The sequence below is a fragment of the Thamnophis sirtalis genome, unplaced genomic scaffold, assembly GCF_051295495.1.
Source record: "Thamnophis sirtalis isolate CommonGarterSnake01/CBP01778 unplaced genomic scaffold, rThaSir2_p1.2 scaffold_4, whole genome shotgun sequence".
NCBI classification, from domain to species: domain Eukaryota; kingdom Metazoa; phylum Chordata; class Lepidosauria; order Squamata; family Natricidae; genus Thamnophis; species Thamnophis sirtalis.
The window spans coordinates 53352595-53377670 of record NW_028261384.1 but is presented as its reverse complement, the minus strand read 5'-3'; the positions used below and the strand labels follow the sequence as shown (position 1 = coordinate 53377670).

Below are 25076 nucleotides of genomic sequence, written 5' to 3'. Positions count from 1 at the left end.
AGAAATTTCCTGACTGTTAGAACACTTAATCAGTGGAACAACTTCCCTCCAGAAGTTGTGAATGCTCCAACACTAGAGGTTTTTAAGAAGATGTTGAATAACCATTTGTCTGAAGTGGTGTAGGGTTTCCTGCCTAAGGAGGGGGTTGGACTAGAAGACCTCCAAGGTCACTTCCAACATCTGGCTGATTGTGCAACAAACCATAAATAATAATATACTGATAAAGAAAAGAGAAGTAATAGTCCTACTCAAATTAAGCCACTTTCACCTAATAATTCTGTGCCACTATGAGAGTAAATCTAGATCCCATGACTTCATCACTATACAATATTTGACAGCTTTGCTCTCACATTCTGTCCTAAACAAGTCTTTCAAGAGTATTGACTTGGTGATTCTGTAACTCCCACCCATATGAACGATTTCATATGACAGATAATATGAAAGACAAGAAAGAGAAAGAGGTGTTACAATCAAGTACCTTTTTACCTCATTCACAGAGGTTAAGACGGAAAGACAGTTTCTCAAGACTGAAAAGCGTAATTTTGTTTGTTTCTTGTTCTCAGCATTGCAAGGTCAGCAGAAGTAGAAAAAAAAGATAAAAGTTTCCCAGTCGTGTCCAACTCTATTGGCGGGGTGGGGGGGAGGTATTAATCTGTTTCTTAGCCAAGGGAGTCAGCATTGTTTGTGGCGGGTATGATTATTTGCCAGGGTGCATGGAATACTATTACCTTCCCACCTAAGTGATACTTTTGCATGTTTTTGAACTGCTAGATAGGTAGGAACTGGGCAAGAACAGGGTTCGCCCCATCACGTGGTACTTGGGTCTCAACTTTCTAGAGATAGGTCCTTCTAGAGATAAGCTCAGCATCTTGACTGCTAGACCACCACATCCCATACATCAGAAGTGAAGAGGATGACAAACCATCTTTAGACTGATTTTGAAGGATGATGAGATAAAAATAGTGAAACTTTGGAGGTACCCTTATACAATGATTTAGACTGCAAGAAGTCCATAGATACCAACTACAAGATAATAATAATAATCAAAGTAGATATTTTAGTCATATCTTTTGAAAAAAGCAGCTTGTTTCTCTAATTTAATTTTTTTTTAAATGCCTACCTTTTTTCCTCTATATCCTCTTACTCCCTGAAATGTAGAAGAAACTGGGTATTATACAGAAGAAATTCAAAAGTTCTGAAACTTATTTCCAAATATAATGTATTTTTCTGCACTAGAAATAATAGATAACCAGAAATGCAAATCAGCATTCAGGTGATGCAATTAGTAGATTTTTTTTCTATACTGCCTTACAATACAGTGATACTTCAAATGCTCATTCCTAGCAATTGTTCACTTCACATTACGAACTTGACAGTTTTTTTCTCATTTTTGATTATTTAGAGAAGCACAGAAAGTAATGCATTTCTTACCACCTATAAAGTCCCTACCGACTTTTAATCTGAAGTTCTTATGTGCAAAAATGCTTCCCGCTTCAAGGAGATGAGCACTTGTTATATTCAAAGCCCTGTGAACAAGGTTATTATGTACCAAGCATATTTGTTGGGTGAAAAAAAAAATCCAACTCTGGTTTTGGTAGGAGCCAGCAATTCTAGCTGGCAAATTAGAGCATTTGATTCATATGTGAAATGTGTATCTTTTTATATTCTTTTTGTTATTATCATTACAGCTTGTGTTTAATCTTCCTTTTTTGAGAGAAGATTATCTTCCTCATCTTCTCAGGAACAACTTTCTTTTGATAAATACAAATATAATTTGCTGGATAAAATGCACACATTATAACATGGGAGTCCTCAGGTGTGGTCAAAATGTTTCAAAGGCAGCCACAATAGTGCAATCTCTCCTTGATTTTTTTTTTTTATGGGCATCACATAAGCAGAGTTTCAAACATATCATTGTGACCACCTTCTGGATTTTTTTGAATGACACTTCAGAGGTATCATTCAAACTGGCAGCCCAGGACCAGATGCATTACATGCAAGCCACGACCAGCTCTGTGAAGGGAAAACCATCATATATATCTCATCACAGCAATGTGACACCGCAGGTTTGACACCTGTGCCTTACAGATCCGTGAATTCTTGTTTCTCAAAGTGGAAGACAACTATGAAATCATTTTTCAAAAAATACTCACCAAGCATACAGTACAACCACACCAAGCAAACATATAACCACATAATAACACCAAGATGGTAAAATATGAGATCACGTGAAGTGCAATGTCACAAGAACACCTATGGCTCTGGGTGATCCCTCTGGAGAAGTTTGAAGACTTGCCTTGGGACCTCTAGCACCACTGCATCCAATTTCTCCTTGCATTCCATTAGAACCCATCAGACCACGACTTCCCTAAGGGAAAAGAAAAAAGCAAAAAATTTGAAAACCTGCCTTTAAATATGCTTAATGCTTTACATACATTTGTCTTCTTTTTGAATGATATATTGTTAATGTGTCTAATTGGAATTTCTGAAAATTACTGAGTTATCTCCTGGCTACATGCTGTGAAATACAATCTTTGCTGAATCAGGCACTTTCAATGATAATTAAGTAATGTAAGATTAACTTATGAGATATGTAGACAAACATTGATTCTCTAATACTATAGCTATATTTAGATTGTGAACTCATTCTTCAAATTTGAGCTTACTGCATATGCTTGTTAAGAACCACATAAGATACCTGTATGGGTACATATCCTGATGAATGTAGAAATGAAATAATATTTTTCAGAGGTATAATTCAGATGTAAAGCATTCCATTTTCTTCTCCCTCACCTTACTTTTATATAATTTTCTCCTTGTAATCAGCTTTCTTTGATCAGTGATCATAAATAATCTACAACTGAATTATTGAGTAAGAGCTGTTGTATTCCCATAAGGCCTCTCCCATATACTTGACAGATTACATCTAATAAGTGCCTGTCACAGAACACTCACACTCTCTCTCTCTCTCTCTCTCTCTCTCTCTCTCTCTCTCTCTCTCTCTCTCTCTCTCTCCCCCTCCCTCCTCCCTCCCTCCCTTAGAATGTTTTAAGAATAAGAGTTAATGAAAATTGCTAGGGACAATTCCAGATAGTCTTATTTTTAAGTGACTGCAATGTATCTTTCAATGAGACTGCTAGATATGTTACTTACAATTCCTCCTTCTTCACCAGGATGGCCTGAATAGCCATCAAAACCTGTCCTTCCCTGCAAGGTAACAAGGACAAACTTAATTCAGTAGTATAGTAACTTATTAATAGCAGAGCTCTGTGTTCTGCACTTCAACAAACACATTTCCTCAAATACTCATATACTGTAGGTCTAATTTATGGAATGGAAAAATCACAAAAAATCAATAAAAATGTTATTATTAGCACCAAAGTATACAACAACTTTAAAAATTTAAAGAAACAAGACTATTCTGCTCCAGATTATTTCATGTATTTTAATTTCAACAAAAACACTTGATGCAAAGATAAGAAAAATGATGTATTAATTCATTTCACTAAGCCATGGCTTCCTTCATTAAAGTCTATTGACCCAGCCATTTTATATAAACAAAGAACAAACCTCATTCTCTTTCATTACTCAACTAGGTAACATTGATGTTGTTACCTAATTGAGTAATGAAATGTCTGCAAGAAAATAAGCTCAGAGAACATCAGGAACTCCACAGTTCAATCCATTTTTTTCTAATAGTGAGACTAAAGAACAGTCAGGATTCAAAGCACATAATAAGGACCAAGTTTGAGCCAGGGACGTGCAGTCACTAGAGGCAAGGGAGGCGTGGCCTCACCAGTCATGAGGAAAAGGGGAGGATTTTAAAGAATTATTTTAAAATAATTAAAGCCAAGGTAGTTGCTGCCAGATTCACAGTGACTTGGAACAGTGCTGTGTTAACCATAGGAGGAGGCCAGAGAACTAGGGGCCTCTTTTGCATAAGGAATTTTTCGCCTTTTAAGAGATAACCAAGGGTTAACAAGCAAAGAATTCCTTATGCAAATGAGGCACGTATTCTCTCGCCTCCTGTAAAGGGCAATTTTAGAGGCTTTTTAGAGTTCTCTGGGAGCATCTAGCTCAGTCTGACTCAGAGCTCTGGCCTTTCATGAGGGGAGGGCAGGGCAGGGCAGGGCAGGGAGAAGCAGAGTTGAAATCATGTCTGAAACAGCTGGAAAAGGTGCGTGGGGGAGGAATTCAAAAAGTTTGATCAGAAGGCAGCAGGGGAAGGGAGGGGTATAGCAGAGGAGCTGCTTTCAAGCCTTTGGAAAATATATCCAATCCAACTTCTGTGTTTGTGTTTGAGAGTGAGTGAATGAGAGAGGGATCGAAGTTCTCTGTGTGCGTGTGTCTGTTTGAGAGAGGGGGGAGGGAGGGAGAGAGGGAGGAAGGAAGGGAAGGAAGAAGAAAAAGAATGGGAAAACTTATTTTGCAAGGGGAAAAAATGCTGTTGCTTTAAATCGGAACTGAGCATGCCTGGCTGTGGAATTCTGGGAGTTGAAATCCACAAGTCTAAAAAGTGCCTCACCAGGCTTAAAGCTGACCACACGTCACTGCACTAGTTTGTATATGAACACTAAGCTATGTAACAGCTTGTTTGCTTTTGGCATAACATATTGTTCAAACCAGTGACGTGCAGTGAAGTTTATGGCTGGTGAGGCACTGACACAGTGGTGAGTTTCAAATTTTTTTAGACTCGTGGACTTCAACTCCCAGAATTCCACAGCCAGGCATGCTCAGTTCCGATTTAAAGCGACAGAATTTGTTTTTCTCCTTTGCGAAAAAGTTTCCTTCATTCTTTTTCTTCTCCCTCCCCCTCCTTCCTTCCTCCCTCCCTCCCCTCACTCTCAAACAGACACACGCACACAGAGAAGTTGGATTGGACTATCTCTCCTACCCCCTTCCCTCTCTCACTCACTCTCTTTCAAACAAACACAAACACAGAAGTTGGATTGGATATATTTTCCAATGGCTTGAAAGCAGCTTGTCTGCCATACCCCGCACCATTCCCCTGCTGTCTTCCACAAACACATCCACCATTGCAAATGCAGACTGCTGTCTGGGTGGGAAATGCCTGAAACACAATAAAGCCCACCCACCCACTTACCCTCTGCTTTCAGGCTGGGGGTGAGAGAAGAGGCAGAGAAGCCAGAGGGGAGCCAATCCGAGCCTTTGATTGCAGGCGGAGCCACGTTGCCTTTTCAAACTTGTAATCAGGGAAGCTGGGCTTATATAGTTTTATCCAGCGCTCTCGCTCTCTCTCTCTCTCTCTCTCTCTCTCTCTCTCTGTGTGTGTGTGTGTGTGTGTGTGTGTGTCTGTGTGTGTGTGTGTCTGTGTGTGTGTCTGTGCAGGCAATGTGGCCCTGCCTGCAATCAAACACTACACTTGGGGAGGGCTCTACACTTGAGGATGAAGTTTGAATTCCTTCCCCACCCTCTGACTCAGCTGATTCAGAGAGGATTTCAACTCTGCTCTTGCCTGTCATCAAACCTTAAAAGTTACAAGGGGAAACTGGCTAGCTAAAAGACATGGGATGTTTGGAATGACAAGTAATTTAGGTCGACTATGATATTCGTAGCACATTTGAAATTTGGAGGATTTTGTATATTTCTGTTGGATGCATTCAGAGGTTATGAAAGTAACTGGAGAAATACAGAAAATTGGTTTGCATTCATTTTGTATTTATCTTTTACTTGTTTTTCCTCTTAAACATGCTATGTTTGAATCATCAATACTAAGTTCAATTTGCTCTACTTTGTTTTTCCCTGTTAAATAACAAAATGTAATTTTGTCATTTGAAATCTTGGTCATTGTAAGATAAGCTTCTCCAGACAGATTTTCCTCCATATCTGTTGAACTATTATTCCCAGAATAATATAATAATAATATTATTCTACAAGGAACTCTGTGGAGAAAACCTGAATCTAGTTATAGCATGGATAGAAAACCATATGTGCAATTTTGATTATATATGCCAAAAATATAAATACAATACAAATAGTAGTGCTTGAGAGATTCTTTCCTTTACTTTAAATCAGGGTTCAGGAACTATGGTCCTTATGACTCAAAATTCTTGAGTCTGTCACAGAATTTTGGAGTTGAAGTCCACAAGTCACAAAACGCCACTGTTTCCTACCCCTGCTATAGAATATCAATCTTAGCTTCTCTTTGGTTCTTTATTGGCAGAAAACAGGAGAGAACTAAAAACAGTGCTATATATGATCTGTTTCTGATACTGATAGTCCTTGTTTACAACCACAAGAAGAATCAGAAAATTCATCATTAACTAATGCAATAATAGTATGAGGCACCTGAACAAATTTTATAATTTTTGTTGCAATTGTTAAGCAAATCACTTATGGTTATTAATACAGACATCACGTGATCCCAATTTGTCATCTCCTATTGGCTTCCCCATTGACTTTGTTTGTCAGAATGTATTCACCTGTTGGAAACTAGTTGGGAAAGAGGATCATATGACTATGGGACATTGTAATTCTCATAAACGCATGATGGTTTTCAAGCACCTGAACGTGAGGACTAGTAGTAAATCACTATTTTAGCATTGAAGTAACTTTGAACAACCACTAAACAAATAATCATTAAACTAGGGCTATCTATATCAAGCAATGAATTTACAATATCCAACTGGTTATTTCAAATTTCAAAGCACATTTTTCACTCTATATTGTATTATATAAGCACTGATCAGCATAATTTGAAAATAATTTCCTTAATTATTGAGATGTTACCTTATTTCCAGGGTATCCAGGTCTCCCTTGAATTCCATCTTCCCCAAAACATTTGCAACAAACTCTACAGCATTCTCGTTCTATAACAGTATCCTTCAAAATAATAAATACAAACCGGTCATTGTTACAAAATCTTAACACTGTTCATTAATTAAAAACTGACTTAGCTTTCCTTTTTATTTTTCATTCTGCTATGAAGAAACTTACAAGGGTTCTTCTCAACATGCTTGGTAATTCAGGGTTTTCAAAATATAAAGGCTCCTGATAACCAAATCCTCTACCAAATTCAAGTTCTTGCAACATATGATATTCTGGAAAATGTTTTAATCCAACAATCCAGAATGCATTTAGTCCTGAAAAACAAAGGAAGGCTGCTGTTTATTTTCTAAATTAGACATGCAGTTATATAAATTGGATTTACCTTTTTTCTTTCAAGCCTGGAAAGAAGAGTCAGAGGAGATATTGGTGTTATTCATTTGAAGCAACATTTCCCGGATGCTTAAAGGCTCAGGTATGCTAAATTATGCTATATTATGAAATGAATGTATTTGTGTGTAAACAGTAATCAAACTAAAGCAAAATGTAGACAAGCAGCATGTTCATAACATGTTCTCATTTGTCTCCCCTTTTAATCCATGCTGGTAAACAGCAGGGTCTGCTTTGTGCACAGCTCCACTCTTAGATCAGGAACAAGTTATTGTACAAAATAAGTTACTGCTCTTCCTCTGCTTTAAATTCAAGAGGAGTTGTTGTGTGAATCCTAGTTAGTTATTTATGAGAATTTATATGCCCACCTCAAATCACCAGGACCAAATGGATCACATCTTGGAATTCTGAAGTGACAAATATGATCTCAGAACCACTAAACAAAATATTTCAAAGCTCTAGAGCCCAATATATAAACATTAAAAACAATAATTTCTCCCCACGTCCCTGCTTATTGAAATGCAATAATTCAGATGGGGATAGAAAGTTATCTAGTTACAATTTTTGTAGGAATTTTTTTAAAATTTTGTATCATAAAGTTTGGATGACTACAAGTCAGAATGAAATATAGCTAACATTTATCATTCCCCAGGAGAGGAGAAAAAAAGTACAATTCCCTCTTGAAAGATTTTTATGTCTTTTTCTTTTGCTTTCTTTCCATGCAAAAAGTACTTGGCATACCCACATCCATGTTGGAATTCACTTAAAGTTTGATTCTCCCTTGCAGAAATAATAGGAGACTAACACCTGATGGATGTTATCATCTTATTTTTTGTTTGGGGGAAAGGATCCTATTTCCCCCTTTCACTGTACATTTTTAATAAATATACTTTGTGTAGAATTTTACCTTGTACTTTTTATTGCTTTTTAATATTTTCACACTGCAAATTGAGATGGGTTGTGACCTTGTAGAAAGCAGTATAAAAATCTTACAGTTATCATTATAATCAACTAGGTGCATGATTATTTTTAAAAATATACTTCAATATGGAAAAGACCATCATGTACACCTGGAAAACTAAATTTAGATCTAATGTCACATATTTATAATAATATGTGAAGGACAAATGCCAGTGGATAAAGTGACATAAAGTGAATATATTGAATATAACAATATGTTTGTTGTATAAATAACTGAAGAAGCTTCTTGGATGAGAAACAAAACATCTTCAAGCAAAACCAAAGACAGTGCAGTAGCATTGGGGGGGGGGATTCTTGGGGACAACCATCCATCATGGATGAGACAGGATTCAGGCTTCAGTAACAAACAACAGCTCTTTATTAGACAATTATTTACAAATCTAGCACCAGCCTGTCTGACAGCTAGCCCTTTTATAGGGAACTGTCAGACGGCTCGGCCAATCGGCTTCGAGTATTCTCCTGCCAGAATGGAGGACCTTGGTAGAGCCTATTACTTAGCTGTCAGTATATAACACCTCTCCCCTCTTAGTTGGGTTAATCCAACTAGTGATGTAGTCATGTAAATAAGTGGGGCACTTAGAAACCTCTAAGACCTGCGCAGTTCAGTTGGCATTGATACTTCAGTAAGGTCAGATGGACCTGTTGACTATCCGGCTGCTTCTGATGGAAACTCCTGGAAACTTCCCTGGAGCATGGCTGGAGTTCTCAGAGCCGGTTCGCCTGGAACTCGCCATGCACCTCCAACTTCCCCAGATAGGTACTCTGGCTCTTTCGGGATTGAGAAGTCTGTGGAAGGAGTGTATGGTTTTGGCTAACTCATGCAGGAGTTATCTCTGGTTGCCTAAGAGTGGAATGGCTGAGTCAGCTCCAGAGTTGTTCAATGTGCCGCCTCCAACTTCTACCATCCTCTAGTTCTAAGCGGTAAGAGCAAGGGCCAGTAATTTCTATAATTGTGGCAGGAACCCAGAGAATGACCCCAGCATAGTTGTGGGCATACACTCAATCTCCTATTCTAAATTATCATAGTTGACTGGTCGAAACAATGGGCAGTTCGGCAGAGTAGTTTGGGTGCAGCCAGTTTAAGGGAAACCTCAGCTGGTGACCCATTAGTAATTCAGAGGGTTTCTGCCAGTCATGGCACTTGGCATGCTAAGCAAGGAGGAATTGATTGATTCGTGTTTGGCAATCACCAACCCCCATCCTGGATAGGGCTTCTTTTGTAGATCGCACCATTCTCTCCTCCTGGTCATTGCTAGCCGGATGGAATGGGGCAACCAGGGCATGTCTGATTCCCTGCTCTGCTAAATAGGTCTTGAATTGGATGGCTGTAAATTGGGGCCTGTTGTCCAAGACCAGAAAATATGACAGGCCATGCATGGAGAAAAATCTCCATAGCACCTTGATGATCACCTCTGCCATGATGATGGTCATGAGGACTACCTCTAACCATTTTGAGTAGGCATCCATAAGTACAAGGAAAGTTTGCCCGTGCACGGGGCCAGCAAAGTCAATGTGTACCCTAGACCAAAGTGCCTTGGTTCTCACCCATTTATATGCGGGCGCCTCTGGGGAAGCTGGTCAGAATTGCTGGCATGATGCGCAGGTTTCTACCCATTCTGCAATCTCCCCATCCATGTTAGGCCACCACACATAACTCCTTACCAAAGATTTCATCTGGACAATCCCTGGATGCCCTATTTGCAAGGCCTCTAATACTGCAACTCACAGTTTGAGTGGAACAATCACCCAGTCCCCACCCTATAATAAACATCCCCTCAATAGAGACAGTTCATTTTGTTTTGCAATAGTTTAAACTCAGCCCCAACCAGACCCTTAGGCCAATCCCTCCACACCCAGTTCAGAACCTCAGAAATGGTTTTGTCTCTCACTGAGTGGCGGGCGACCTCATTTGATGACACCGAGCCAGCCTCAAGGCAGTCTATGAGCAAAACAGGTGCCTCGAGATAGAATCATCCAAAAGTTAGGGCAAAGGGCACCTGCTGAGGGTGTCACCGTGGCCCAAAGTTTTACCCGGCTGATGAATGAGGCATGGCTGTAAGCCATGAGGAAAACAGTCCAGCTGGTCATACATGGTGAGAGGGATGCAGGAATGGGTTGGTCCCCAGCCAAGAGCCCAACAGCACTTTATGGTCCGTGACCAGTTCAAAGTCTCGGCCGTACACATACTTATGAAACATACTCTGCATGCCTTCCTATGTGTCTCTGGAAGTATGAATAAGATTTATTCTTTCCCTCCCAGAGGAAGCCATGCCAGCCTGGTTGGAGATCATGGCCTTCTAGCATAACAATCCTTTTATTTTTTTAGTTGAATCCAGTCTTTGAGCCATGTCAGGGCTGCCGCCTGATAGTAAAGCTCCCAGTCCGGGAGGTCAAAGCCATCTTTGTTTTTACTATCTTGTAGAAGTTTATATTTAACATGCATTTTTTTCCCCTGACCAGATAAATTTGGATACCATTTTATTTAGTTATTCAAAAAAAATTATCTAATTTAATCGGTATTATTTGAAAAAGATAAAGTAGTTTGGGTAGAATATTAATTTTAATTGTTGAAATTCTGCCAATTAGTGATATCTGTAGTTTAGTCCAATTATCCAAATCTTTTTGTATTTGTTGTATTAATTTATTGTAATTGTCTTATTTTATTATAATACATTTTGCCGATAACCATATTCCCAAATATTTAATTTACTTGAAATTCTGAAATTCCCAGTTTCTCCTCCAGTTCTTCATTTTGTCTTTTGATTAGATTCTTAGTTAATATTTTAGTTTTCTCTTTATTTACCAAATTGGTTTATGTCTCATAATAATATTAGTCCAGTTTCTAGGGGTTCCGCTATGATATATGCTAGATCGTCTGCAAAGGCCTGCACTTTGTATTCCTCTGTTCTAATTTTCAACCCCTTTATGTCCTGTCTAATTTGTAACATGTCTCTATTGAGAGGATAAATAACAGGGGGGATAGAGGGCATCCCTGTCTTACCCCTTTGGTTGTGCTGAAACCTTTTGTTGCTCCCCCGTTTAGTATTATTTTTGCGCTCTAACTAGAATATATTGCTCTGATCATCCCGATAAATTTCTCTCCAAAGTTCGTTACTGTTAATTGATTTATAAGAAAATCCCAATTCAGGTTATCGAATGCTTTTTGTGCATCAATAAATATCAATGTTGCTTGTTTTCCTGAGGGTATCTCATAGAATTCTAATATGTCCATTATTGTTCATATATTGTTTTTTATACAGTATGTCTGTTGGGTAGAAATCCATTTTGGTCTGGGTGTATGATTCCATTTAGTATATTTTTAATTCTTCCCCCCATTATTGTTATAAATATTTTATAATCAGCATTTAGCAGCAAGATTGGCCTATAATTTGGATCTTTAGTTTTTCAGTGTTGTGTTTGGGAATTAATGTTATTAGTGCCTCCATCCAAGATTTTGGTGTCTTAGCTCGTTCTAGTACTTCATTGTACATTTCTAATAATATGTTCTCTAATGATTTTTGCAATTCTTTATAGAATTCTGCTAGAATTCTGTCTGGACCTGAGGTTTTGATTTTTTTTGTTTTTGGATTGCCCTTTTTAATTCTAGCCTCATTATTCTCTCATTTAGTGTTTCTTTTGTTGTTTCCAGTAAGGTTGGAAGATTCCTCTTCTGTAAGCATCTTTTAATATCCTCCTCTTCTATTTTCTCTTGGCTATATAGGGTTTGAAAGTATCTTACTGCTATGCTTTTTTTTCTTCCTTTTGGTGGTGTATCACCCCTTCTTCATCCTCTAATTACTGTATTAATTTCTTTTCTTTTTCTTTTTTTAGTTTTATAGGTCAGCCATCTCCCTGGTTTATTGGCATTTTAAAAATAATTTTGTCTATTTGATCTAATTTTCTGGGTCACTTCTTGTGTAATTAAATTTAATCTATGTTTAATTGTTTCTTTTTCTTCTTTAACTTCCTGGTTTTGAGGTTCTTTCTGCATTTTATATTCTAATTTCCCCAGTTTCTCCTGGAGCTCTCTATATTATTTCTTTTTATCTTTGTTTCTTCTTATTGTATATGCTATCGTAATGCCACACACATAGGCTTTGGTTATATCCCATAGCTTTTGAATAGTTGTCTGTTCATTCTAGTTTTCCTTTAGGAAAAACCCTAATTCTTTTTCCACATATTGAACATGTTTTTTTCCCCACAACCCTCTGATTCATGGTCCATCTCTTTTTCCTTTTTGCCTCTCCTTTCCATTTGATTGTTAATGGGTTATGGTCTGTCCACACATTTGGTGTTATTTCTACTTCCTCTACATCCTTCTCCATTTCTGGGTCCATCCACACCATGTCAATCCTGTACCATGAATTATGAGGATTTGAAAAGAATGTGTATTGACTCTTCTCCGGGTTGATTTCCCTCCAGACATCTTTTAGATTTAATTCTTGGACCATTTCAAAGAATGCATTTGGTAGTGTTCTCCTTTCACATATGTTTTTTATTATCTGTTTTATAGTCTTTCTTTGAGTCTACCACCGCATTAAAGTCTCCTAATAAACATACATTGTCCAGTTCCAATTCTGCAATCTGCTTATGTAATTTACCATAATATTCTTTCTGGTTTGTGTTTGGTGCGTATATGGCTGCAATTAGTAGTCTTTTTTATTTTATTGATACTTCAGTTAATAATGTTCTTCCCTCTTCATCTGTGTATACCTTAGGTTTTAGCCAATACTTTATATTTACTACAATTCCCCTTTTCTTTGTTTTGGCCAAGACCAGATGTAATTTCCCTAACTTTGGAAATTCCAGGATACTATCATTTCCTTTTTAACATGAACTTACCGTAGGCATGTGTTGTCCATGTTTTGTTTTGGGAGTTTAGAAATTATTTGTCTTCTTTTTATAGGTTAATTTAGTCCATTTATGTTGACCGATATTAATTTCACTTCTTCCTCCATCCTGTTATTTGTTTGTCACCTTTGTTCCTCTACTTAATTTTGTTTCCCTTTGGTTTCTTGTCCTCACTCCTTCTCTTTCCTGAACTTCTGTATCAGTACTCTCTCTCACTTCTTGGTCTAATCCTTTTTCCTCTCTCTGTTGCTCCTCTTGGCTTTTGGTTTCCAACTCCACTCTGCTGTTTGAGTCTTCCTCTATATAATGTTCATAGAATTCCTGGACTTTATCTACGGTGTCAATCCTTATTTTCTTATCTTGCCAGGATATTAACATGCCTTCTAGTATCAACCAATGGAACATTATTTTATATTTTATCAATTGTGTGGAGAGAAAGTGGTAATTCCTTCTTTGCTCTCTGATTCTCTTCCGTATCTGTTTGAGTGTTATGATTTCTTTTCCCTTATGGATCAGCTGTTCGTCCCTTGTTCTTTTGTAGATTTCATGACAGCTTTTTTTGCAAATCTTATATGTATTTCACGGGGCAACCTATTTTTTCGTGCATAATTAGTATGCACTCTGTAGATTTCATCTATATTATTCCTCAGTTCACTTTTGTCCATTTACAATTGGAAGTTCCCTCATGAGTTTTGGTAGGTCCTCATCTTTTGTCTCTGCTATGTTCTGAAATCTTAACTAGAAAGAGGATCTTTCTAATTCTAAATGGACTATTGCCTCCCCCAGTTCTCTATTGGTTGCTGTCAGTCTTTCTTCTGTTGCTTCCAATTTCTTTTCAGTTTGTTCTGTCCTTGCTTCTACCAGTTTTATTTTCTGCTCATTTTTGGCTATTGTTTTCTGTATCTTCCCCATTCTATCATCCAACTTCTTTATATCATCTTTCACTTCTCCTAGACCACCTTTCATTTCCTTGTGGTTTTTGGTTATTGATTCTTGTTTTTTTATCATAAATTCCTGGATCATGTTTAATGAGGCTTGTAGGCTTTGTAGGGTTGGTGCAGGTTTTGGTTTTTCACTGCTTGGCATGTCTGTTGTTAACTTCTGTCCTGCTGAGTAAGCTATCATTGGCAGTGTTTTCTTTACAGTTTTGGTAGCTGTGGATGTGTTTGCCATCTTTAGCTTTTGGAAAAAATTATTCCACAGTACCATAAGTCTTTCACTCTAGGTCTTTCTCTAGTCACTGTCCCTTCTCCTACCCCTCTTTTATCCCTCTAATAATTAACAATAGTAATGTAATATAAATCACTGATTAAATCCAATCCTTAATATCAGTTTTCTATAGACAATTATATAGACAGTTATATACGTAAATCACAGCTATAAATTATTAATTTGTAGTTAATTATTATAAATTGTCCTAACTTAACTGTATTAAAGAGAAAGAGAGAGAGAGGAGAAAGATAAATAAATATTTATAATATCTATAAGTTATTAAATACACTTTTTACTATATAATAAATCTAATAAAAATCATAAATACATAAATTGGTATGCACAATCATTTAATTAATTGAAGATTACTATTATTCAACAATTCTGTTTTAAAGCTAAATAGATTTTCTAATATGCAGTAATAAAAGAAGTGGCTATAAATTCTATCCTGTTTTAAATATGTTTGAATCTATATTAAATATATGTAGAGTATAGATATATAAAGTATATAAAATGTATAGCTTATAAAATATTAAATTCTTTTATCTAAAGATCACCGTGGTAGATATAACAATATTTAAATACCATAAATAATACAAAGATATCTGAAGTGTACAAAGCTGGTTGTAAATCAAAAGTCCTACATTGGGAATACCACAGTTCTTATTTCTCGACCTCTCTACTTCCTAGCAACTTCTCTGTTCCCTGTTCTCTGTGCTTCAAAATGACCTCTGCCCTCAAATTGCACAGTCACTGTCCTTTCTCTTCATTTTCTTCCACCTTTGTCTTTTCTATTGCAAAAGGAACCTGTTCTTTCCTTCTTTCTCAATCCATTCACCACCAACTTTCAATTTATATCACCGCAGATCCAGTCTCAGAAATCAGTAGAAATTCTCAACTCAGCAACCATAATCACTTTCACTCTCTATAGATTCTGTGATTAGTCTTCTTCCTCCTTCTGCTCCCCACTGCCCAGGCGCCACTCATTCTCTCTTTGGAGACTCACTTAATGCTCTATCATAAATTCCACCACCTTGGAGAAGTGTCTCGGAGTTACACTTTGTTTTAACACTGCCTACTGATACTTCTGCTGCTTCTCACCTTTTGTTTCCTCCAGCATTAATCAGACTGCCATGTCTCTGGACTCAGCCATGACAGCTGGTCTATGTCAGATTTCAAGGATTCCACCCTTCACAACTGGAGATGACTCTTCTTCCTGTCACCATTGAATTCTCCCCTCTCTATCGCTGTCCTTTCCAAGGCCCAGCTTTGCTGCTACCAGCCTCCAGACACAAAAAATCAGACAGGGAGAATGGAGACTTGTCCTGTAACTGCTCCAATGTGACATCACCCCAGAAGTCCACAGCAGCTCGTCTAGATGATAGAATTTGCAGTACGCTATGGAGCATGACAATGTATTGATTAATAGTCTCCCCTTCTCTCTAGTTGCAGAGATTAAACCGCACAAATTAAAAAGGCTTTGGTGCATAGTCCATTTTTAGCATATTCTGCAATGCTGACTAGGTGACAGTCTGGATTGACGTCAGTTCAGATAGAACCTTCACTGTGTCAAAGACCTCTGGCCCACAGTAGCTCAGGAACATGGCTCTCTTTCGGATGCCCGCAATCACTTCAACGGGATGTACTGCTGGATTGTATTGTCAGCTCTTTCTGCCTAGTTGTCTTCCGAACCCACCTTCATCGCCAGTGTTAGATCGGGTGAATGGATGAAACAAAACTCAGGCTTCAGTGACAAACAACAGCTCTTTATTAGAAAACTATTTACAAATCTAGCACCGGCCTGTCTGACAGCTAGCCCTTTTATAGGGAGCTGTCAGACAGCTCTGCCAATGAGCTTTGAGTATCCCGCCTGAATGGAAGATCTTGGTGGAGCCCATTATTTGGCTGTCAGTATGTAACAACCTGGATGACAGAGAATCTCCACAACATTTGTATAAAGAAATTTAATTGTAGTTACTACTATGTTTTCAACATTTACTAAAGAGGGTTGTACAGCCCTGAGAAATATTCTGAAGAGAGGATGGGGAAGAGGACTATAAGGGAGAGGATACACCCCACTTCCTTCAGAATAAACTGCTTCCAATAATGAAAGCAAACCATGTGTTCTCATCTTAAAGAGATGAAAACAAATGAGTTCACTAACTCCCTAGGATAACATAATCTTTTACATGATCTTGAATTCTTTTTCTATCAAAAAGCAATAGCAATAGCAATAGCAGTGGACTTATATACCGCTTCATAGGCCTTTCAGGCCTCTCTAAGCGGTTTACAGAGAGTCAGCATATTGCCCCCAACAATCTGGGTCCTCATTTTACCCACCTCGGAAGGATGGAAGGCTGAGTCAACCCTGAGCCGGTGAGATTTGAACCGCTGACCTGCTGATCTAGCAGTAGCCTGCAGTGCTGCATTTAACCACTGCGCCACCTTGAATTGGAACAGCCAGTGGAAAAAGATTTTCAGAACTAGAATCTAAGACATAGTAGATCAAAGTTCTTCCTGATGTAGAGTTTTATGTTTAATAATAATATTGATGTAATTAGGCTTATAATTGATATAGAACCATCTTAATTTAATTCTATAACAGGTAAAACGGCTCCAGAGAACTTATTCACTGTTCCAGCTGTTCTTGAATTTTAGCAACTTTAATATATTCAGTCCCTACCTAAGGATGAATACTCTATAAAGTAAAGTCATGACTGCATATAAGCTATGGATGCTTTTTCAGCCTGAAATATTTTCAAAGCTGAGATGCAATGCTGTTTGTAGGTGTGTTCTTAATTAAAGCAAGGAAGCTGTTGGAATCAGCTGTCTCTTTAACACATGTTGAGCACATTTCACTAAAATTAAAAACCTTCAGGACAGCTGGGAAAATATAATATTTTTATAACCAATATGTTTTCAAATTCTTTCTAGAGGACATCATTTTTACAGATAAGACAAGTTAGAATCTATTCTTTTATTACAGTTATTCAGAAATAACTTTTTCTTCAAGTACTTTGTAAAATAGCTGATTGATTTTCCTCTTTTTGTTGTGAATCTTAAGGACACACAAGATTTCAACATTTCTTAAAGTACCTAGATTTTTTTAAATTGATGTTTCAGAACATTTATCTCCAGCATTGAATGCCCTGTATTTCTTGTTAAGTACTGGAGTGATTATGCATCAAAGAACTGTAGTCCATCAATATTTTGGCTAAAAATTGTTAGCTTCTAAGAAAGAATGGCCGTTGGTTCTTACCTGATACGCTCATTCTCTGTTGAAGTGGAGACAGCAGCCAGAATGGATTTGCTCTGTCCAGTAACCAACTGGATTGAGTCTACACTTATGATGTCATCGAGCCCTTGGTGACTCCTCCCAGTTTAGACGAAGCAGACTGTAGACTCAGGTGAGAATTATGAGATCAAAATGTATATGTATCAAGTCCATACTCTCTCTCCTCAGCACAAAAAGTTCATATCTGAGTGACATACCCCAGTGTGGGTTTGGCTGCTGTCTCCACTTCAGCAGAGAATGAGCGTATTAGGTAAGAACCAACACCCATTCTCCTGTGATCGTGGACACAGCAGCCAGAATGGGACGTACCAAAGAATGGGCTGTCCACTAGGGTGGGAATGATAAAGAAAGTCTGTCAAGGCACAAGTACTTGTTGCAGCACTCTGTGCCCAAAGACTGCATCAGATGATGCATACTTGTCTAACTTGTAATAACATATGAAGACTGTGGGAGACATCAATGTGGTTGCCCAGCAAACTTCTTCCAATGGAGCTTGAGTAGACCAAGCAGCAGTGGTCGCAGTACTCCACGTAGAGTGGGCTGCAATATTCAGAGGTACCTGCAAGGACTGAAGTTCATAAACCAGTTTAATACAGGGCCTGATCCACCGCCCCAAACTCGACGGTGAAGCCTTGTCATCCAAAGAGGCTCGGTGAAAGGACACGAAGAGAGCTTCCGAATGGTGGAGCAAAGCTGTGCTGTCTATGTAGGTCTTGAGGGCTACCCTGGTCTGGCTCAGCCAGTCTTCCTGGACGTTGGAGATGTGCTGAGATATGCTCTGCCCTGAGAGATGGCAGGTGAGATTCTGCCCATTGACACAACAGGGTGGACCCCTGCATTAAGGGCCAGAAATGTGTTCTCCCCTGCCTGGTTATGTGTGCCTTGGTTGTGGTGTTATCTGTTGGGACTAGGATATGGTTGTCCTGAACCATGTGTTGGAATTGAATGAGGGCGAGACATACCGCCCACAACTCTAGCCAATTTATGCTGTTTTGGCTTTCATCAAAGGACCACTGACCCTGAGCCACTAGCTCCTGCATGTGCGCTCCCCACCCCGTCAGGCATGCATCTGTCATAAGTGTGAGATGGTTCAGATCTCTGAACAAGGCTCCCTGCAAAATTGCAGGGGACTGCCACCATTTAAGGGACCATAAGACCTTACTGTCTTTTCACATAAACATCAATCCTGTTCTAGGATTGACATGGCCTGGTTGACACCAGAAATTGGGGACTTGATTAAGGAAGCAGCAATTGAGGTTAATACCTGGGCCGATTATAATCCACTCTTATTGGTGTGGAAAGGAGTAAGGCAGGGGAGGAAGAAAAGGTGGATGATGAATACAGAGATAGTGAAAGAACAAGAATTTCAGCAAACGTTTAAAAGGGAAATGAGGGTTTTTTTTGAAGAAAATAGGGAGTAACTTCACAAATACTTTGGGATACGGCCAAGGCTTATATGAGAGGCCTAGCTATTAAATATACAACAGGCACACAGAGGAAAAAAATAGGAGAGGGCAAAATGGGTAGCTAAATTGGAGGTGGTAGAAAAAGCCTTGCAACAGGACCCACTAGATGATAGGGGGGGAAAAGAAATGGCTAGAATTAAGCACGGGATCTCTCTTCTAGACCAGGAGGATGTTGCTCGGAAACTTAGGGGGATTAAGCAAAACTTTTTTGAGTATGCTAACAAACCGGGTCGTTGGCTCTCTTATAGACTTCGAAAAGAAAGAGAGAACAGACGTATAGCTCAACTGCAGAATAGTAAAGGGGAATTAGTAGAAGCCAAGGGGGAGAAACAGGAAATTATCCAAGGTTTTTTTCAGCAACTATATAGTAGGGAAGAAATTTATGAGGACCAAATTAAGGAATTTTTAGATAATGCAAATCTACCCAAGATCTCAAATGAAGCGAAAGGAGTACTGAACCAAAAGATAACAATAGATGAATTAGAAAAGGCAGTCAAAAAAATGGAAAACAACAAAACTCCTGGCATGGATGGTTTGCCAGTTGAAATCTATAAAACTTTTTTGGCAATCTTAGGACAAGAGATGATAGTAATATTTAATGCTGTCTTGACGGATTCTATCGCACCGAAATCGTGGGCTGAGGCCTATATAACCCTTTTGCCTAAAGCTGGAGCTGACTGTACCCAAATTAAAAACTATAGGATAGACTTAAATTCTTCCTTAATAAATTTATACACCCTGATCAGAATGGCTTCCTGCCGTCAAGGCATTTGAAAGATAATGTTAGAATTATTTTGGATGCCTTAGAATATTATGAAGCCCGGCCGGATAAACAAGTGGCCTTTATATTTCTTGACGCACAAAAGGCTTTTGATTGGGTAAATTGGAAGTTTATGTTGTCACAATTAGAAAATATGAAGTTTGGGGAAAACTTCTTAAATGCAATTCAGGCAATTTATGTACGACAAACCACGACATTATTGGTAAATGGAGAAGAGGCGGGTGATATTGAGATTGGTAAAGGCACAAGACAAGGATGCCCGTTATCCCCCCTACTGTTTATCCTCACATTAGAACCCCTTCTTAGAATAGTGAGGAGTGATACACAAATTAAAGGGTTATGAGCTAAAGCTCAGGAATTTAAGGTCCAGGCTTTCGCCGACGACCTTGTTTTTATCCTGGAGGATCCTATGGCTTCTGGGATACAACTTTTACGTAAAATAGAGGAGTACGGTAGGATAGCGGGGCTACGTATAAACAAAGAGAAGACAAAACTGTTAATTAAGAATATGACTCTGAACCAGAAAAGGGAAGTACAAAGCCTGTTAGGGATTAACATGGCCCATAAAATACAATACTTGGGAATTTGGCTCACGGAGAAATATTCCTCTATCAAGGTAGATAATTATATGAAATTGCTACAGCAGGTATCTAAGGATATGACTAATTGGAGTGGTAAACAACTGTCTTTGATGGGCAGGATTGCGACAGTTAAGACATATGTATTACCGAAATTTTTGTTTCTGTTTCAAACGGCACCAACTAAATTGGACAAATTTTTTTAAAAATCTTTGGAGACAATAGTGGCTCGATTTATATGGCAAGGCAAGAAAGCACGAATTAAAGCCCAAATATTGCAAAAACGTAAAGAACTGGGAGGCTTTGGAGTACCCAACTGGGAAGCATATTATAATGCAGCAATTATGACATGGGTGAAGGATTGGGTGATGTTGAGTAGAAGGCGCCTATTGGCTATAGAGGGACATGGCCTCCCCCAGGGACGGCATGCCTCCCTCTGGCAAGAAAGAGACACCCCCCATAGGTACTTCATGGGACATTATATTCGGAAGATTTTGATGCGGGTCTGGGAAAAGATGAGGAAAAAATACTATCTTAGGGTTCCGTGCTGGTTGGCACCGTTAGAGGCCTTAACGCATCCCAGTGTATTTAATTTAAGGTGACCAGATTTTGAGATTGGAAAAGAGGGACGCCCTTAACCGGGGGGGGGGGGCTTGATTTAAAAAAAAAATTTTTTGTCAAAAGGTCACCCCAGGACCCTGAAACCAGCATAAATACGAATCTGTTGCCAAACAAAATTTGGATCACGTGACCATGAGGATGTTGCAACGGTCGCTAAGTGTGAAAAATGGTCATCAGTCACTTTTTTCAATGCCATTGTAACTTTGGTCACTAAATGTTTTCCCCCTCCTCGAGACTCCTCACTTCTTCCTTCATTCCTCTTGCTTATCTACCTTCACCTTATCTGTCTTCTGCTCTTTCCCTCTCTTCCTTCCTTTCTCCTTCCATCCTCTCTTCTTTCCTCACTCACTCCCTTCCTCCTTTTTTCTCTTCCTTCCTCCTTCCATTCTTTCAGCTTCATTTCTTTTGCCTATCTACCTTCTCTGTCTTTCTGCTCTTTCCATTTCTCTCTTCCTCTTCGCTTCTGTTCCTTCCTCCTTCCCTCCTTTCCTATTTCTTCCTTCTTCCTTCCTTCTGCCTATCTACCTTCACCTTCTCTGTCTTTCTGCTCTTTCCCTGTCTTCCCCTTTCCTCCCTCCCTCCCTTCTTTCCTTTCTAGTTCCATCTTTTCTTCTTTCCTCTCTCCCTCTTTTTCTTTTTTCCTTCCTTCCTCCTTCCTCTTGCCTATCAACTTTTTTTATTTTTTTTTGTTACAGACAACACATACCCACAACAATAAAAACAAAACAAAACAAAAAGAAAAAAAAACCCATCATCACATATAGCATGTCATTTGGTTACAAGTGTTTTAACATTTATCATTCTTATACATTTATTATTTCATTTAACAGGTTATAATATACAGTTTGGGTTGCTTTGTTTACCATCCCTTCCTCCTGTTATAACACCACCTTATTTTCCCTTTCTTTTCTCCCTTCCTCCCTTCTCTACTTTCTTCCTTCCTGCTCTCCTTTCCCTTCCTTCTTCCCTTACCTTTCTCCTACTCCTGCTCTTCCTCTTCCCCTTTCTACCCTCTCTCCCCCTCTTTCTCTCCTTTCCATCCTCCTCTCCTTACCTCTTTCTTCTTTCCATCTTCCTTTCATTCTCTCCTCCTTTCTCCCTTTCTCCCAACTCCCTTTCTGGGAGTTGAAGTCCACACACTTTCAAATCTCCAAGGTGGAGAAAGACTGATCTATCTAATTCATATAATTATTTCTCCCTCTCTTTTTCACTCTCTCTCCAGCGCACACACGCAAATGCATAGGGCAGCCCACCTCACACACAGGTAACTCCGGGCGGCTTACGGGAAGAGGACAGCCGACCACTCAACCACGCGGGGGGGGGGGCAGGATTTCGCCAAGAAAAGTTAACTTACCTGAGAAAGGGGCCGGCAGCCTCTCAGCTGTTCCCGGCCGGGGAGACCTCCCCCCACTTCCACTCCTGCGATCCTCCTCCCGCCTCCTCGGAGCTTCAAGCAAGCTAACTGGGAAGGCCGGGGAAGAAGAAAAAGCGGCGGCGCGGGGGCGTGGCGGAAGCCCGGCTGCCGTTTCTCTTGCTGAGGGCGGGAGGAGGAGGAGGAGAAAGTTAAAGTGGCGGCCCGATCCCTTCAGTAGCCGAGGCGGGAAACGTGCGTTTTGACAGGGCTTCCACAGCGCTGTGCAAGCCCTGCCAAAGTGTCCGTTTCCCAGGTGGGCTGCCGTTTCTCTTGCTGAAGGCGGGAGGAGGAGGAGGAGGAGAAAGTTAAAGTGGCGGCCCGATCCCTTCAGTAGCCGAGGCGGGAAACGTGCGTTTTGACAGGGCTTCCACAGCGCTGTGCAAGCCCTGCCAAAGTGTCTGTTTCCCAGGCGGGCTGCCGTTTCTCTTGCTGAGGGCGGGAGGAGGAGGAGGAGAAAGTTAAAGTGGCGGCCTGATCCCTTCAGTAGCCGAGGCAGGAAACGTGCGTTTTGACAGGGCTTCCACAGCGCTGTGCAAGCCCTGCCAAAGTGTCTGTTTCCCGGGCGGGCTGCCGTTTCTCTTGCTGAGGGCGGGAGGAGGAGGAGGAGAAAGTTAAAGTGGCGGCCCGATCCCTTCAGTAGCCGAGGCGGGAAACGTGCGTTTTGACAGGGCTTCCACAGCGCTGTGCAAGCCCTGCCAAAGTGTCCGTTTCCCGGGCGGGCTGCCGTTTCTCTTGCTGAGGGCGGGAGGAGGAGGAGGAGAAAGTTAAAGTGGCGGCCCGATCCCTTCAGTAGCCGAGGCGGGAAATGTGCGTTTTGACAGGGCTTCCACAGCGCTGTGCAAGCCCTGCCAAAGTGTCCGTTTCCCGGGCGGGCTGCCGTTTCTCTTGCTGAGGGCGGGAGGAGGAGGAGGAGAAAGTTAAAGTGGCGGCCCGATCCCTTCAGTAGCCGAGGCGGGAAATGTGCGTTTTGACAGGGCTTCCACAGCGCTGTGCAAGCCCTGCCAAAGTGTCCGTTTCCCGGGCGGGCTGCCGTTTCTCTTGCTGAGGGCGGGAGGAGGAGGAGGAGAAAGTTAAAGTGGCGGCCCGATCCCTTCAGTAGCCGAGGCGGGAAACGTGTGTTTTGACAGGGCTTCCACAGCGCTGTGCAAGCCCTGCCAAAGTGTCCGTTTCCCGGGCGGGCTGCCGTTTCTCTTGCTGAGGGCGGGAGGAGGAGGAGGAGAAAGTTAAAGTGGCGGCCCGATCCCTTCAGTAGCCGAGGCGGGAAACGTGTGTTTTGACAGGGCTTCCACAGCGCTGTGCAAGCCCTGCCAAAGTGTCCGTTTCCCGGGCGGGCTGCCGTTTCTCTTGCTGAGGGCGGGAGGAGGAGGAGGAGAAAGTTAAAGTGGCGGCCCGATCCCTTCAGCAGCCGAGGCTAATTCTCTGCACGAACGAGAGTGTGGGGGCAGCGGCAGCCACCCGCACAGAACTTCCACGCGCTTCAGGGGCTTCTGCCAGGCGGTGGGAGCCCCGAAAGTGAGAGGAAGTTCTCTGCAGGCGGCTGCCGCTGCCCCCACGCTCTCGGAGGCGGCGATCCCATTCACGAAGAGGCAGGAGGAGAGGTGGGGCCAGCGGCAGCTGCCCGCACAGAACTTCCACGCGCTTCAGGGGCTTCTGCCGGGCGGCGGGAGCCCCAGAAGCAAGAGGAAGTTCTCTGCGGGTGGCTGCCGCTGCCCCCACCCTCTCCTCCTGCCGCGGCAAGCGGAAAATTCTCTGATTAGAATTAGATTACATTACTCACCAACAAGCGCAGCTGCAACCCCAAAAGACGAAAGGAAAATGGAGACTCGCGCAGGCGTCCTCAGGCTAAGGAGTCCAGCCAATCAGTGAGCTGGTTGGGATGGAAAATTTTCCATCCCAGCCAGCTCACTGATTGGCTGGAGTCCTGGCCAATTAAATCAGTGAGCGGCAGGCTGGGCTGGCTTAAATTTGTAGGTAGCAGATAGAACAGAACGATGAGCCAGCCCAGCAAGCTAGCAGCTGATGGGCGGGAGCTGCGAGCGCCAAAAAAAGCGTGCTTTTTTAAAAAGCGTGCGGGATGCGGGAAAATGCATTAAAAAGCGGGGGTGTCCCGCCAAATGCGGGACGTCTGGTCACCTTAATTTAATTGGACAAGAAACATAACATATAAAGACATTATGACAGAAGATGGCAACATGAAAACAAAGATGGAATTAGAGCAGCAGGGCAGGAATCTGGAATGGTGGGAATATTTACAGGTTAGAAACAGGTTTAAAACATGTTTGTCTTCCCCCCCCCTTTTTGAACTGTGAGCCGCCCTGAGTCCCCCCAGGGAAAAGGGCGGCATACAAATAAAGGGAAAACTAAAAACTAAACTAAACTAAAAGCGATAAGGTACAGTTTGGGATCTACCCAAACCCTCGGGGCTAGATAAGATTTTGTTTGGCGGAGAAAGAAAATGTTATCGAAGATTTATCAATTTTTGACATGCCAAGATGCTAATAAAGAGATGGACAAAAGCCTTCTAATAACATGGGAGAGAAACTTTGGCTATGAGATTGAAATGGGCACATGGTGGGATCTATGGAGTAAGACCATTAAACTTACAATATCTACAGCATTCAAAGAAAACATATACAAGATGGTTTATAGGTGGCACTTCCCCCCAACGAGGTTAGCCAAAATGTTTCCTGGGTTATCTCCA

The 25076-nt window shown here is 40.7% G+C and overlaps 1 protein-coding gene across 1 annotated transcript in view; it reads right to left on the bottom strand.

Moving 5' to 3' along the window:
* LOC106546483 (collagen alpha-4(VI) chain) overlaps nucleotides 1-25076 on the bottom strand; it is a 114092-nt gene that overhangs the window by 60003 nt on the left and 29013 nt on the right. The window contains exons 12-16 of the mRNA XM_087712933.1: nucleotides 6958-7103; nucleotides 6751-6843; nucleotides 3154-3207; nucleotides 2297-2368; nucleotides 1121-1147 (exon numbers count right to left, since the gene is read on the bottom strand). Of these exons, the coding sequence (XP_087569059.1) occupies nucleotides 1121-1147; nucleotides 2297-2368; nucleotides 3154-3207; nucleotides 6751-6843; nucleotides 6958-7103 (392 nt within the window). The remainder of the gene's footprint in view (nucleotides 1-1120; nucleotides 1148-2296; nucleotides 2369-3153; nucleotides 3208-6750; nucleotides 6844-6957; nucleotides 7104-25076) is intronic.